General features: G+C 38.2%; 1 protein-coding gene across 1 annotated transcript in view; it reads left to right on the forward strand.

Annotated features, from left to right (window-relative positions):
* Window positions 1-17,359, forward strand: part of GUCY1A2 (guanylate cyclase 1 soluble subunit alpha 2) — a 147,430-nt gene that overhangs the window by 72,549 nt on the left and 57,522 nt on the right. The window contains exon 5 of the mRNA XM_061457786.1: window positions 9,395-9,880. Coding sequence (XP_061313770.1) covers window positions 9,395-9,880 — 486 coding nt within the window. The remainder of the gene's footprint in view (window positions 1-9,394; window positions 9,881-17,359) is intronic.

Consider the following 17,359-nt stretch of genomic DNA (forward strand, 5'->3'; position numbering starts at 1 on the left):
TCCACACTCACACTTTCCCCATCTCCCTCCCGGCTTTGTTAGACCATAGGCAGCAATGCTGAGCAGCAAAGATCTTGGAGACCACTTCATATTTCTATCTTCTTGCAACCTGGGTCACTGAAGCAGCTTGTTTTAAAAGTTGTCTTCAATCTGTGCTAGAATGATCAAGACAACAGAGACCAGGTTTCAAAATATCTCTTTCTACCTTATTCTTCTAATTTCCTTTGTTATCATTTCAAGTAGAAAGTAATTAGTTTCAGTGAAGAAAATGGAAGCTAAACAGGTATTTTAATACATACAGAAATGTGAATATTCACTACACATGGCTTTTCCCTCTCATACTCTATATATGTTCCATTTATAATTAAGTTAAAGGCATTTTAATGATTTTTTTTTCTTTTCATTTCTTATAGATTGTAAAATACATACATTGTGGAATTTGGTAAAAATGACAATCTTAACTAATAAACCAGGCCAATGCATTCTTCCCAAATTCAGATGTTTAACATGGCCTGTAAGAGACTCCAGCTGAAGACTGTCTTTTACTTGCACATGTCAAATATGGTAGCAAAGAGAAAGTTATGGATGGAAGGTTCTCCTAGTGCTGTAAGGTATTGTGTTGAGCATGCTGAAAGAAATTAAAGCTTTTAAAGAAAAATACAGGAAATTTAAAAGCCTGGTAAAGTTCCCACTATTACCGGCTGGATATCTTTACAATTACTTCGGTGAGAGGTAGTATGGCTCTTTCTAATTATATCTAACTTAAGAATGATTGGACTGGGAAAAAGAAATTTCTTCTCCTGGTGTTCTGAAAATATATACTACACCAGGAGAACAGGATTGATTAATCTTGGTATCAAATTCTAATGATAGTCTTTTATCAAAGCTGCAAAAGTACTTGATATATGGGGTAATAAAGAGAAAAACAAAGCAAAAATACCAACAAAAGACTCCACATCTAATCACTTTCCTTGCTGTGGTGCTGGCAGGAATTTTGAGTAGATTTATATACTTAAGATAAGAGTTTGAGCCTGTAAGTCCTAAAGGAGAAAAATGTCTTCAAGCTAGTTAATGCACGAGCTAAGAGATCTTTTAATCACAGGAATTTTAAGATACCTAGGTTGGTAATGAAATGTCACATTTCCTAATGACTGCTGTATATATCTGTTCTGCACAGATCAAAGGGGAAAGCTTCTGCTGCTGCTCTTTGCCTGCTGTTCTCATGAATAACCTACTCTCAGTTAACCATTTTGTTACCTTTTGATAAAAGCAATTTCCACAAGGAAACAAACTGACCTGGATCTGAGAAAGAAAAATATTTAAGAATAAGTATCAGAATGACAGAGTACTTTCTGCTAGCAGGTCATCTTGAGCAGCTGGGACAGACTGTGTTCAAGCTTTTGCTAGGAGCTGAATATTGCTAGTGGAAGGATTAGGTGCAAGATGTATCTGTGCATCTGCACAAATCTTGCAGTGAAAAAAGTAGGAACTAATCCAAAAAGTAACACTTCTGTGGAAAATGGGAGTCTTCCGTGTACTGGCACATTCCTCTGTAATCTTGCTTGGTTGACATTGATGGAAATAAATAAAAATATCCTTAACAATGTCTTTAACAAATGAACAAATTATATTTGTCAATGATACAGTTTTTTCAGGCATGAGATAACTAGAGATTTGATCCATCTGTTTTTAACCAGATAGATAGTCTTGGTGATTTCACTTGTGTCATGATCCTGAGGGTTAAGGAAGTCGACAATGTTGCAGGGCAAGCTCAGTAGAAAAGCAAAAGTGTGATTTGGTGTGGTTGCACAACCGTCAGGAAAAAGGTGCCAAGTTCAGGGTAGTGTCTCTGGGGAAGTTTCAGACCTGGGTATTTTTTTTAGCCCTGGCATGACTGCACACAGATGCACCAAAAAACCCCACCCCCCAAAAAATGGAACAGGATGAGTTTTCAGCTATAAGAAGGACTGAGCGCATCCTTTGGTGTCTTTCAATCAGCTACTACTGTTGTTGTATGACTCAATTGTTTTTTTTTGTTGTTTTTTTGTTTGTGTTTTTTTCTGTTAAATTATTCAAATTAACAGAAAAATCTCCAATACTGGATTTGAGTGATGTAAACAAAAAGTAAAAATAAAATTACATGGGTTTTTTAAACAACAAAATGTCATAACTTAAAGGCACTCTTAAATTATTCTTACTAATTTAAATATGGCATACCATAAAAAATTTCCATGCAGATGCTTTGACTTTTTGTAAAATTTGGTCTAGTGGAATAAGATAAGCATTACCTTACTTTGGGTTCTGGTCATTGTTCTGTTTTGTAAGATAATTCCCCAAAACCAGGGACACGGTTTCAAAGCAACATTTGAGCAGACAGAGGTACTCAATGACAGTACTTTATTTTCTATTCAGAAGTGGAATTTTCTGCTTGTAGTTTGGCATGGTCAGACCTGTCTCTGTAAAGGCTGTGCCCAGGCTGTGTAGGGACCAACCTGGACATCAGTAAAGCCAGTGGCGAGCCAGAAACTCGCCATTACTTGTGTTGTGCTTACCCCCACAAACACCCATCTAGCAGGCTGCTGGGCTGTGGTACAGACCCTTGAATCTGCTTCTGGGCAGGAGCTGTGGGTTCTTCATTTTCGCTCCAGGAATCAAGATCTGAAACCATGGTTTCACTTTTTCATAGATTCTTTCATCCCTGTGCTCCCACCCAAACAAAAGCAAAATGTGTTGCTTTGAGGCTCATAACTTTGTTAGAGGATTTACAGGATTTTCTTTTGACTAAGTACATGGTAACAGTTGTGCACAGAAGAAAGCCAAGGAATAACTGTTATAAATGATATTATAAATGATAATGCATATGAATGTTCCTAAAATATAAGCAGGTGCAGAAAGAGACATGAAAAGTGTTTTTTAAGGGACTATACCTATTATTTTGGCATAATTATTTCAGGTAACTTAATTGCTAACAATTAACAAGCATGATTTTTACCTCTGTGAAGTTGGCAACCTGAATGTGCATTTGTGTCACCTTCCACCTCGCTGCCTTGTCAGGCTAATGGAGATTTAATGCTTGAAGTGGAGAACCAACTTCTCAGAAAGCTTTACTGACTTTCTCAAATGTTACATTCTTGTTTTCTCGTTCCCCATTCCTTTTTAAAACTGGAAATAAAAATGCAATAAAAATAATCAATTTCTTTTTCCCAGGAAAGACTTAAAATAAGCAGTGTTAAACATACATTCTCTGTAAATGTAATGTAATTATCTTCCATTTGTTCATAAACACAGAAAGAATATTAAATATGGAAAGTTTCCCTTACACTTTCATTTGTTGTAATCAAACTGTGGTTTTGATTACATTTTGCATTTTGCTTTGGTTGAAATGAAAATTGGTACAAGTGTGTGGCTTGGGGACCTCCTTTTTGGAGCATGTTTATTGCTACCACCATTCTGACAGCTCCTGTAACACAGCAGGAACTGGCTTCTGGTTTTCAGGAGTTTTTAAAATAAGGCTCTTGGCTGAATGAAAGTTATGTGACAGAATGGTGAAATATCCCCTAAGCTGGAATGTCCCCGGGATCTGCAGCTTCTCAGAGCTGTCCATTTTAAACTTTTGTCAAGAATACAAATCTCACAGAGAAGTTGCATGAGGCCTCTATAGGTTTTTTTAAACCTGATGCTGTAAAATTGTAACTCTGTGTTGCTGGAGTAGCTGTACATCTGCATAGGGTATCCTGGCTTTTAATAAAGCAGCAGTGAACTGCATTATCAATACCTAAAAGTTGCCACACTAATATAAATGTGTGTGACCTGAAAGCAGTCTTAAGGGATTAAATAGATTTTGCAGTGAAAGGAAAAACAGACAACCATAGAATAGCTTGAGTTGAAAGGGAACCATAAGGAACATTGAGTCCAACTACCTGCTACTCACAGCACTACCCAAAACTAAACCATGTGACTAAGAGCATCGTCCAGACAGTTGTGAGAGCTGGATATCAGTCCCACATCAGTATTGCTGAGACAGGGGCTGACATGGGGTCCTGGGCCATGGGCAGGGTGCAGGGAGCCCTGTGGGGCTGGGCAAGGACAGTCAGGACAACAGTCCCTTCAGGACCCTGACAGATCATTTTTAAGTATATGAAGGTTATTATTAAAGGAAAAAAAATCCAATGTAATCTCAGTGTATTGTTGTTAAAAGAGATTTTGAAATGATCTTGGAAACACCAGTGAGTTTCTTCCTCTTGTTTTAGCAACTATCTTCTGTACCTCCATGCCATGCAGCCTGGCACCAGTATCTCTGCCCATCTGCCATGTTGAGTTAATACACTCCTCTGCTTTGGAGCATCCATGAAGGAGATGACTCAGGCACACATAGGGTAGAGTTACAGCTTTTTGCTACCTTGTGAAGACAGGGGTTCCTTCCAAGAAAACATTTTTCCCATGATTTTTATGCTTCAGAACTTATCTTGGACTTAACAAGGAGCGGTCTGGAGTACCATCTTAAAAGCAATTTCTGTGTCTTGAAGCAACAAAAGAGAAATTATAAATCCTCATCATCTTTTCAGGTGTAACCACCATTTCCTTTTGTTTGTCTAGTTGCTTTGACAGACTGATGTGCAAAGGATGGAGCCCTGTCCTTTGCTTCTTCCCCATGCACATTTACTTACAGATGGCTGCATGCTTTGATTTGACATGCACACCTATGCTTCATGTGAAGAAGGTCCTATCTAACCTTGTTTTGTTTGCTTTTAATGTGTTGCTTTTAATGTGTTACACTCTTAACTCTTTTGATATCAAAAAATCACTTTGGAGGTCCAAGTTTAAAACCAAAGTATTTTAATGATTCTGGCATTATAATTTTCCCTCTTTCATGTTATAGAATACGAAAATATTCCTGGTGGGTTCCCTGCAATATTCATGCTGACATTCAATGCTCATGAAGTATGTGACATACTGAAAATGTTAAATTTGGTCTCTTTGGTCTGGAGACTATTGCATATTATGTAACACCCCAGGGTTTTCTATAAATAACCAGAAATTTGTAACACTCACTTTGCTACTGTGTGTAATAGTGTTCTTTTGACAATGCATTGAGCTGGAAATCCAAACTTGCAAGCAAATGCTCTGAGTTATACTTTGCAAGAACCTGAGTGCATTCTGAGTTTTGTTGAGCAAATGATGACTTGTTTATTCAGTTGCAGTAGGCATTGATTGAAAATATATTTTTTAATTTTTGTGGAGATTATATATATTTCTCTTAGTTTTTTCAATAAAGCATAGGTGTAATGGAAGCTGCTGTTTTGTTATGATTTTTATAAACCTGTATTTGTACAAAGAAGTGGTGTCTTCCATCAGCTCAATAAATGAGGCTTTTGCCCATGCTTTTCCTTAGACTAGGCAGTGGAGTTGGTATTTGATTCATAAGCTTTTGATCCATACTTAATCCTAGGATGGCTTGCATCCAGAGCATGCAGAGCGATGGATATTGTGTACCTAATGAAGTAGCTGTTGGTGTACAGCACAGTAGGACACTCTTACGTTCTTAAACAGCAGCAATAGAGAATGTCTGTATTCCTTGGTGGGTCTCTGGGGAGAGAGGTTGAAAGAGCTCCTGAGAAGCAGGGCCCCTTCTGTTTGCTCCCTTTTCTTTGCAGTGGGTTTGCAGTGAAAGTAAAATTCTGTGGTAGGTTTTTGTTTTTTTATCCTAGAGCAATTTAGGCTGCACCATCATTTCACAGAAACAAAATCCCATAAATCAGGATGTGTAATTGCTCGTTTCAAAATGTTCTCTTATATCACTGTAGATCAGGAAAACATCCTCTGAAAACAGTGGAATTATTTTATTTGGTGAAAATATAATTAAAGAAAGAAGAAAGTAATGAATGTAGCAGCAATGAAATACAACTGGTTTTGGTCTTTCCCTGCTTATAAGAAAGATAGATTGTATTATCCGGATTGCATATGTGCTTATTTTCCATGTGTAAAAGCAGTCGAGCTCTGGGAAATTACTCAGAAGTGTGACTTGTTATGGCAAGCTTCAGGCAAATCTACTGTCCTGTTCCATTTAGTTATACTTTAAGATGCAGAGAAGGATCTAAGAGGCAAGAGTCCAAAGAAATGGTTGGAGGTTATGCTGGATCCAAGTTGCAGACCAAAGTCCTCTAGAAACAGTCCAAATAATCTCAAACTTCTTTGGAGAGGGCTTTTCAAAAACTGAGAAGAGTTGTGCAGTCTCAGCTCTTCTCTTCTGTTGTCTCCCCAGGAAATCGGAGGCAACTTTGCTTCTGCTGTCCACTTTCCTGATTTGGCAACTTGAAGAGGCTGCTAGGCCATTTTCTAAAACACTCCTCAGTCATCAAGACTGAGTAGGACATCAGAATCAGTAAAGTAATGTGAAAGGAGTGATAGGGAGCATCGACAATTCCTGTTGAGCAGAGGAAATGATAATAATATTCAGCAGATCAAGCCAAAATGGTACTGAACCTTTGACACTTTCAGAGATTAAGGAGTTACCTAGGAAGAATATAATTGCAAAAAAATAAAAAAAAAGGAAAAAAAAAAGGAAGCCTCAAAGCGTGTTGTAAGGTGGTCAATACTGTTGTTCCTGCTGTGCTGAAAGGCCAGATAAGCACTCAGAGTTGATAATTTGCCTGAAGCAGAGTGGAGGACTCCAGAGTGCCTCTTTAATGCCTTATTCACTCAGTCAGCTTCCTGAGAAGAATCGACACGGGGAGGGTTGGCACAATATATTCACATGGACAGAGATCACATCAAAGAGTTTAACACCTCAAATTGCCAAAGGCAAAGCAGGAGCACAGAGGGATGCATAATTTCCTTCTAGTCTCACAGCAGGTTAACAGAAGAAACATGGCTCCAAGCCAGGTGCCGTGCCTTGCTGACAAGCAGCATACCCCCCAGGTCAGGCTGACTCAGGGAGGGTGTGTGGTCACACTCTCTCCTCCTGAGCTGACACCCTATTTTCACCTAAAGGTGGAAGAGAGAAGTGATAATATGAGATACATTTACTTTGCACAGCAGTGAGGTTCTAGGAACAGAAAACAAAAACTGTCTGGGAAAGAGGAACAAACTAAGAAGAGAATTTAGAAATGCCATACCATGTATATCACATTTGGCAATTTGTTCTTCAGAGTTAAAACAATTTCTTATGTGGCCTTTGAAACTGTGAGGTTGCATGCATGAAGAAAGCATTGCCCTTACGTACTGAAAATTAAAAAAAAAAGGGTCTTGGAGCATTAAATCTGCCCATTTAGGTAGCTGACCAGCGTTCTGATGGAGATGGTTCTCCCAGAACGAAGCTGAGGAAATCAGGCTTAGAAATTTATATATTATTATGTGTGCAGGAATATAAATTAAGAATATTGACAATTTTCATTGTTTTCACTGACTTTCATTTGCTGTGTTCCCAGGCTTACATCTGAAGCTACATCTGTTGAGTTGGTAGTGGAGTGGGGTATAGAGGCAGACGGGCATGGGGACAGGATAAGCCAACTCCCCACATTGACAGTAGGATCTGCAATGATAGCCTAGTGTCTGATGTAAAAAATCCCTAATAGAAACAGGAGCTTCCCAGCATCTCTCCCAAAAAAGGAAGGAGCCATGTAGGGGTGGTTGTGAGCTCAGCAGGAACTTCCAGATCTCTGGATGCTTAAATCACATCATTATTACAGACACCTCTGGATTCTCTGATTAAGGTTTTCTTATTTTGCTTGGAAGGATTATAGATGGAAGGAGGATTAAATGATAAAGTGAATCATTGTGAGAGTGAGAGAATGCCTACATGGTGAAAGAAAGAGTGACTGCAGGAGACCTTTTTATTTCAGTGGATTGTGTGGAATGGAAAAATACAGGTTTAAGGCATTATGGTGCCTAACACTGCTCTTGCATGCACAAAGTTTGTGCGTTGTGCCTGGTTTGACTATGAGATCCTTGGGGTAAGGGCTGTGGGTTTTTTAGATCACCTAGCACAGTATTGCTCTGATCTTTGTGCAGTCCTGGAATGAAAGCATTAACGATGATTGTTTTTCATGGCAGAGGCTACAGCAGGCTGAATTTACAAAGTTTATCTGATTTAATTATCTTCTGCTTAAACAAAACATGTTCATCTTAGTTTTCTGTTTCTTTGTGGGTTTTGTGTGGATTTTGGTTAGTTTTTTTGTTTGTTTGGGTTTTTTGTTTGTTTGTTGGTTTGGTTTGTTTTTTTTTTTTTAATACAATATTCAAGTAAGAAGTATTCCTTTGCAGTATTTGACAGTTATTTTTGTGTGACTCAAATTAATAGAAATCAGAATGAACGTAGCCCCGACTATCAGATACATCATTACAATTGGTTTTTGACTGTTTGTTTCAGTCTGATAATTTTGTGCTTGGTTACCATCATGGAGCAAAAGAGAACAGGCCACGGCCTCAGTGGTATCAACCACTGAACAGCTCTCAAGCCATTTAACAGGCAAATGGAGGATCTACAAACCAGTATGATGAACCACCTGCTACTCCTTTCCTACTGTTCTTTCTTCTATTCTGCAGACACAAATTACATGAATCTGTATCACCAAGAAGTCTGCAGACTCTAGCAGAATGTCAGCCTTCAACCCTGCTGCATGTATAAGAAAGCAAATAGGAAACAGGAGAACTGATAAACTTTTTCCATTCCATTCACACTAACCTGAAAGATAATCCAGTTCCAACCCCTTTGCCATGGGCAGAGACGCCTTCCACTAGACCAGGTTGCTCCAAGCCCCGTCCAGCCTGGCCTTGAACACTGTCAGGGATGGGGCAGCCACAGCTTCTCTGGGCAACCTGTTCCAGTGTCTCATCACTTTCACAGAGGAAGTAAAGAGCTTCTTCCTAATCTTTAATCTAAATCTACACTCTGTCCTATCCTATTTGGCCACATTTAAATTAGCAGTTGTTTCGTTGAAAAAAGAATGGAAGCTATATCACCATTTCACTAACCTGTGGTCGTAGTTATAATTTACCTTTAATTTTGTGATTTTCATAATTTATAGCTAAGTTAAAGAGAATGAGCTACTCTGGAATTTGCTTTTAAGGCTAATTACATTCCAGGGGCAAATTTTAGAAACATTATTTAGACACCATTCTGAGAATTACATGTTACTGTGATTACTTCTTTATTTTACTGGGTTGAAATAGAATCCAACATCTGATTTGAGAATACTTTTGTGTCAGTATAGGCTGTTTTCTGACACCTTAGTGAGTAGACTATGTGAGTCTCATTGCTTGAACATGTGAGTGTAAGAGGCTTCTGTATAATAGGCTACAATTTTAGCTGAAGACGAAGGATGGGAAAAGTGGAATGGTGATACACTTCTATCAGCTTATTTTTTCTTTTCTAATCTCTGTTTTTGATTTTCAGGTGATGGAAATTAAAGGACAAATGATTCATGTGCCAGAATCAAATTCAATTTTGTTTCTGGGTTCCCCCTGTGTGGACAAGCTGGATGAACTGATGGGCCGAGGCCTCCATCTTTCGGACATACCTATCCATGATGCTACTCGTGATGTCATATTGGTTGGGGAGCAAGCAAAGGCCCAGGATGGCTTGAAAAAACGAATGGATAAGCTGAAGGCAACACTAGAATGCACACATCAAGCCCTGGAAGAGGAGAAGAAGAAAACCGTGGATCTCCTAATTTCTATTTTTCCTGAAGAAGTGGCTCAGCAGCTGTGGCAGGGGCAGCAGGTTCAGGCCAGGAAGTTTGATGATGTTACCATGCTCTTCTCGGACATTGTTGGCTTCACAGCCATCTGTGCGCAGTGCACGCCCATGCAGGTCATCAGCATGCTGAACGAACTCTACACGCGGTTTGACCATCAGTGTGGATTCCTGGACATCTACAAGGTAACAGCTCAAGTCTTAAGTTAGCAAAATCTAACTGAAACTAAAGGGGGAAAATAAAAACCCCAGTAGCCATCTTTCTAAGTCACATACCTTCTCTGTAAAACCATGAAGGCAATATTTTTGTTTTGCATGGAAAAAATAAATCTGAAATCACATAATGAAAATCAAACACTTTGATGCTGAGCTGTCATCATGGTTCCTCCATATATACCTCATATTCCTATTTTCCTATAGGCATTCCTTCTGTCGTATAGCCTAGTTTCCTTTAGGTGACACATCAGCCACAATGTCCTAAGGATGATGAAGTGCACAGTGATTATCCTAGCCCAAGCTGCAGCTCCTGGCTGATGCTCAAATGCATTCTGTTTCAGCTGAAAGTTGAATGGTTTAGTGTTTAGGTAGGTATCTTTTATCTGAAAGAATTCAAATTTTCTATAAAAAAGAAAGCATTCACAAAAAAGAAATTGTTATGAGATTTAAATTTACACTGAAAAATTGAAGACGACAACTAGTGTCCATTCATAGTAAATGGAACAAGTGGGACATGGCACTGGAGTGCCATGCTCCTTTACTGCCCTCAGAAAAGGAGATGTTGCAAGGGTTAGTTCTGTTAGCAACCTCATCACCTTCACTTCTCTTCGATGGACTTGGTGTCCATTATGTGTTTGAGAGAAAAGAGTGGGCAGGTAGAATTTAATAAATGCAGTTAAGATATTATCTGTATAATTATCCTGTGAAGTCTACAGAGAATGTATTTTGTATATGGAATACCTTTATTTTTGTATAGAAAAGCAAAGCAAATTTCCTTTTATAACTGAATACACCAAAGGAAACAAATGTAGCTGTAAAATTATATATTGACTTCATTTCGTGTCTGATGCTTGGAAACTAAATCACCAGTTTTCAAGCCGTTTCAAATAGTATTTCTTGATAGGCTATAGAGAAAAGGTTTATCTTTCAATTTTAGCCTGTGCAACACTTCAAAAAGCACCCAAAAATATTGATTACCCACTTAAAAAACAACTGTAACTGTAAAGTTTCAACACATACCACAGGTAGAACTGAACATGGTGTAGATATATGTTGGTAGGACAGTAGAGCAAAGTAAAAGATCTAGCTGTATATAAGTTTTATGCTCCTGGGCTAGTGGTTTGTTTTACTAATGTTCAGAAGCAAAAGGCCATGTTGGGAGAGGACTGCAATGGAAGCTACTAACCCTCGATTGAAAATTTTATCAGTGCTATAGTCAGAAAAGATTGGAAGTTTGATCACAGTTTGTATTGATGTGATGTTGCTTCACTTGATCTCAATCCAACTGTGAGAATAGGACTTGAGGAAATTCTGACCCACAGTCAAGAGTGATATCTGGTGACTCTGTTTCACATGCTGTATCCGGTACATGGGTGTAGTTAGTGTTTTCCCAGATGAATAATTTTAGTCATCTTTTTTGAGGCATTCAGGACATTCTTTGTTGAAAACCGTGGTTGCATGGGAATAGGAAATAAAGTATGTAAAACTCTATGACCTGTTTGGAACAAAGGTTGGTTGAGTCCTGTGAGAACACTAAGAAGGAATATTTATACATAGGTCAGGAATATTATACCATTCAGGCTGTGGCCTTCTGCTTTTCACCTAGCTTTGTGCTGCTTTAGATGATAGAAAGATGTTAACTGTATTGAAGTACTATCCTGACCTGTGAAATAAGATAATGGCTGCTGAGATGGGTAGTGTAAGATTTGTGCATTCAGAAAAGGAATAAATACTCCAAAAAGTTAAGACCCCCATGTAATTCTATGAGCAGAGGAATAAACAAAACCTAATTTTGTATGGAAGGATTTCTTACACCTCTAACACCTTTTCTCCACTGTTACTACCTTAATATAGCCAGTTATTTTCCAGATCCTTTTATCCTGGGTTTTCCTCCATCTCCCTACTCCCCCATGTCCCCTCGGCCTCCCTACACATCCCCTGCTTCCCTCCACAGCCCACTCATGAGCAAGGCAGTGTGCACTCTGGCTATTTTGGAGCTTATGTGTCTTTTTTCCTCTCCCCAGATCTTTTTTTCATATTTTTTTTTTTAGGCAGAAGTCTAAAAAAGCTGCTGTGGGGTTGAGTGAAAATGACTCAGTTGAACATTACAGAAAGACAAAACTCAGGCAATGAACCCTTTTTCTTTTCCTTAGAGAATCAGACTTAAAATAAAATGACAATTCTTTTGAAAAAAGCATTTGCACTCTTAAAACAAAAATAGCTTGTGTGTTTATATCTTTTTCATTTGTTTCATATGGTATTCTGGAAGGTAAGTGTATTGCTAGGAATGATCACCACCACCACCACCACAACTGTAATTTTAGAAGTTATTGTCAGGCAGTGAATTTTAGATATATAATCACCAGGATTTGTACCCACAGCCTGCCTCTAAGATACACTCCTGTAACCAGGCTACAGAAATTCCTCATGTATACACATCAAAACAGATTAGTTTTCAAATTCTCTTGGTTTTAAGCAACACAGCAAGGATAATTTGCAAAGATTATTTGGCAAGTACTTCTGAATACAAAATTCACCATTTTGTAAACAGAAAATTAAGCAAAATTCATTAAATAAATTCCATGCCGTAAATTTTTCACCCAGCTTTACTGTTAACAGCATTTTGAATTCAGAACCTCAGTGCTTCTAATCTTGGACTCAGACAATAGATGTATTTTTAATTGTCTCTTACTATTCATTCAGGGCTGTTTACAGAGAAGTATGGCACAGAAAGAAGAACAAAGATCCTTGCATTTAACAAGTCAGACATAGAGGGCAAACATAATGAGCTGTTGGATACAGAATAAGAAATTCTTGGAGGGCTGAAGGGGAATGAATTAGACTTTGAAAATTCTTGGAAAGGAAAGTAAGTAGCTATAACTGATGAGGTAGAGAAAGGATGACCAACAGATGAATGCATAGGTAAGAAAGATACATGGAGATAATGGGCTCAGAAAAGGAACTTCATGGCAGCATTTTGAATGGATATCAAAGATGACACATCACATTTGTCTAGGCTGAGGTAGAACATTGCCATAAATGATATGCATGATGATATGAGCCTGGTGACAGTGAGAGCAATTTGGAAGAATCTGTGATTTGGAAAATGAAACTTTGGAAAAAATTTGCTTACATATAGCCTTGATGAAAGATCAAGAGAGAAATCTTGGGGTAATCACAGCAGGGAGAGGATGTGAGAGAAATGAGACCTGGCAGTGCATTTGGAAACTGGTGCTGCTGACTGAGTTAATTATATTTGGCTTTGAATTGGGGAATGGGAGAAAAGATGCTGTTAGCAGGGAGTGCAAATCAAAGTAATGCAGGGGACATGCTTGGTAAGCTAGTGTCTGCGGACATGCAAATAGAAACATGGATTCCAGAAGCAGAAGTAATGGGAGAGAGAGGTCAGTAAATTTTGAAAGCAATTGTTTTGCATAAAATCAATACTGTTTGGCCAGATTATTTGTCTTTGTTTGGACCTGTTTTTCTGTGTATGTGAGTTCCTGTTTGTGAGCCAAGTGCTGCAAAACGATGCTTCAGCTAAAGCATCTCTTTATCAAATAAGCTATTTAGATATGATGCAGCCATGGCTGCTGGTACTTAAAACTTAACCACACAGATTGAAATCCTCCCTGCATAAGATTCCTCAGCTTCTGTTTCTCCTTCCAAGTAATATGCCTTTGACATAGAAACATTTAAAGTATTTTTTCTTATTGAATCCTTTTGCCTGTGTAGGCCTGCTTTGTTTCCCCCTCACTTTCCTTTCTGAAACAACCCAGTTTCCCTCCATCACCCTTTCACTACTGCATGGAGTAAAGGCAGCATGTAATTTTTTTGGCAGCTGTTCTTTTAGCCATACATGCACTAGCTGGGTGACTGTTTATGCTGACTGGTTAATGTCAAGCCAAATAGGGCAGAACCAGGCTCCTTTGTGTAGGTGTTAGTTTCTTTGTCTTTTCTCTGGACAGAGCAGCATTTGTCCTTGAAGACATTTGCACATTTTCTCATAACGGTAAACTTCACTTTCTGTGAAGTTCTGAGTTCCACTTTCCATGTCTAAGCAGATAGTCCTAAATGAACTGTCAAAATGTCTTTGCCATACATCTGTTGTCAAAATTTTAATTGGAAGTTTATTGAATATTTATTGAATAAGACAACATAATTCTGCAGGTTAATTTTATGGTTATAATTGACAAACTTGTTACATGAATTTCTTCTTTCTTTTGTTTTCATTATATCACTAAATTGATACTCCCTGAGTGGTGCCACACACAAGCTTTGAAGTCCTTTACCAGCTTCCTTGGAGTTCTCTTTGGTTATTATTGCTGGCAGCATTATTTCACTTACTTTACACTGAATGATATTTTATTTTTCCTGAATGATACAGCTAGCCTGTCAGATCTTCTTTTTCTGATTTTATACACCTAACTGGCTATTTTTTTTCTTTTGCTTGCTTTAGAAACCTGAGACTAAAAAAAGGTGGGAAGTCTGGACTGCTCTGCAATCACTGGAGACTGATACTCACCAGTTCTGAAAAACACTGTTTATACTGAGCTTGTGGTATAATGTTTTCAGGAACCTAATTTTAAATTCACATTTTCTAAAAATACTACTTACATTTTTACACTGGTAGTTGAGGTTTCAGAAATCAGTATAATTCTACAGAAAATACCAGTACTTTCTCAGTGCTATGACTATCCCTCCTTGAGAACTGATATTTGTACATATTCATATATATGTTCTTTAGCTTACTATCAGTGCTATAATGACTAAAGATTACTGCAATTAGAGGAGTCATGAGCTTCAGGCTATTCTGAGTGTTTTCAGGCTGTATGTTTTATCAGTTAAAAAACACAGTCTTCAAGTTTTCATGTAAAATCTATCACCACGATTTTTATCTTCTTTCCATCACTTTTGCAGTTTTAACCTTTTAAGTTCAGTGCAGCTACATAAACATTTTGAGAAGCTTTCAAATTCTTTTAGCTTCAGCTTAGGCATCTGTAAGATTATTATGAAGGTCATTATGAAATGCGATTAAAATATGTAAACAATTCTGGTACTCTTATATGAGCAATACAATGCACATAAAATACCATAATATACCTGATTTAAGATGAACAGGTGTTTTAGGAACTACTAGTGTACTAGGTGTTGTTTCTTCCTGTTAATTTAAAGTCAGTGTGTTTTGAATGTGTAATAGAACAAAATGGGTAATAGATGCTAACTTTCTCCCAGGTGCCACCAGCCTGGTAGAACTGGCCTTCAGCATGCTGTTCTTTTGAAGCCCCACCATACAGGACTCCTGAACCTTCCTCCTTTTCTTGCTCTGAGCAGGCTATAATACTGACTTTCTCCTTAACCTCTCTGGCTGTGTGTGTTCTTGCTGGCATGCAGGTGCGTTGCACTGCAGTATGAAGTCAGGGGAAAGCTGTCGCACCTATCTTTTTGGGGAACTCAGAAGTATTTTTGGGTTAAGTTAAAAGAATAAAGCCCAGCCAAACAAACAAAACCCACAAAAGATTCCTTGGATTTTCCCTGCAGATCTGCTGTATCACCACCCAAGAGCTCCAGGATATTTTAAGACTTCCCATTACTTTAAGAACTCATGGTTCTGTAGCCTTGTGGAGGATTTACACTTTTTGTCTTTAGTGAGATGTGCAAATGAAGCCAACAGACACGCAGGGTCCAGAAGAGTTATTCTTTTCTTTATAAGCATACAGACCTGCACAAAGCACTAAAACATCTGTGCGTGTTCCCCTGCTTTAGGCAATTCATCACTCAAGAATCCTCTAAAGAGTATAGGACTTCTGCTTCTGTATATAATTTCTTCCTCAAGAATACCATGCTTGTATCTATTTCTTTCTCTCTTTCTCTTTTGTCTCTCTCCTTCCACTTTTCTCTTACCTGAAGAGCACACATTTGTTTAAAGTATCTCTCTCCGTTTCCCTCAATCTGCCTGGGAAGCCTAGAGCCAATAAGCAACTTGCAGGTCCTGGGAGTGCTTTCCAAGTCCTCAGTTATGTGTGAATGAACCTTGGCTGTATCTTGACTTTGTATTTGAACAGGACTATGAAGGGGATCCTCCTCTGGGGCTTCCTGCTGCATATTGAGGAGCAAGCCCAGACATAGCAGCTGGATGGGAACAATGGCTAAGAGCATGCCCTGTTGCAGTACACTGTCTCCCCCATGCTATGTTTTATAAAACCTACCATTAATACTTAAATCCTTTGTTTTCTTGGGTCAAGTTTTGTACGTTCTAAATTTTAGTATCTGTAAGTGACTGGAGAAAATTGATCTTACTTTCCATCAGCCTAAGCTATTTCCATCTAAACAGTCCAGTACTATGTCAGATCTAGCACAACTGTGGCAGCATATGGCTGTCCTTCATATACCTGAGCATGCCCAGATGCAGCATTTTTTTTCGTTCATTCAAATAGCATTCATGACTGCACCTTAATTTCTTATGTGATATAAATAAATGCGGAGGATACTTAGGTAAGTTAAGAGAAAATAGCCAATGTATGAATTTCAAGACAGATATATTAAAACTTATGGAAGACATTGTTCAGTAGTTCTTTTAATAGCAGGTATACCTATATCAAATTAAGACCAATCTTACATCTGGAGAAGGGCAGTCACATTAAACTGAAACATGTATCTGAAGTTATGCATATTTGTTTTAATATTTGCTTATTTTGTTAAACAGCTCTTTGCTTGGCTTTGCAACTACCTCACACAAGGAAGAATGCCAGTCAGGACATTTTCTGTTCATCAGCCACATTTGGTGTGATTTTTCCAATTTCATACTTCCTTACAGCACAGAGAAATCATTTATGCACCGTGACTTTTGTATTCCGTGACTAGAAACAAACCTGATGTTGACATCATGTGAACTGTAAGTCTCATAAGATGTCTCTATTTGAACTAGTAAAAACCTCTTTTAAAATACTAGATAATAATTCTATGCAGCAAGTACCATTTGTATCTTTTCGTTTCATAAAGGAAAAATCATTGATATTACGGCATACATGAAAGGGTTCCTCCATATACTGGATACTCAAAGGTTTGTGCTTAAGACTAAGTAGGTGCTACAGAAAGAGTTTGAATACAGGTCTTCCTGCAAAATCCTCCTGAATTTGCCAGCATATAGCATCATTAAACTCACTAAAAATAAAATGCCCTGAGGCCTAGTGAGAGCAATTGCTGTATAATTAGGCTCATGGGAAAGGGAGTGAGGTTTATAGTAAGACATTCCTTCTGAAAAAGTAGTTTTACCAGATAAACAGATTTCTGAACTTCATAGGTGGACACTCGGAATCCATTCCTGCTCAAATGGGAGGGATTTTCCATACACTGGACTATTTCCAAAAGCAGAATGCAGTGTCATAAAAGCATTGCAGAGTTACCTTGAAACTCAGGCTGACGATTTCACTGCTTAGGAATTAATTT

The sequence above is a fragment of the Pezoporus flaviventris genome, unplaced genomic scaffold (assembly GCF_033815535.1).
Source record: "Pezoporus flaviventris isolate CSIRO_AGI_PZ_B2104156 unplaced genomic scaffold, CSIRO_AGI_Pfla_v1 ptg000025l, whole genome shotgun sequence".
Taxonomy (NCBI): domain Eukaryota; kingdom Metazoa; phylum Chordata; class Aves; order Psittaciformes; family Psittacidae; genus Pezoporus; species Pezoporus flaviventris.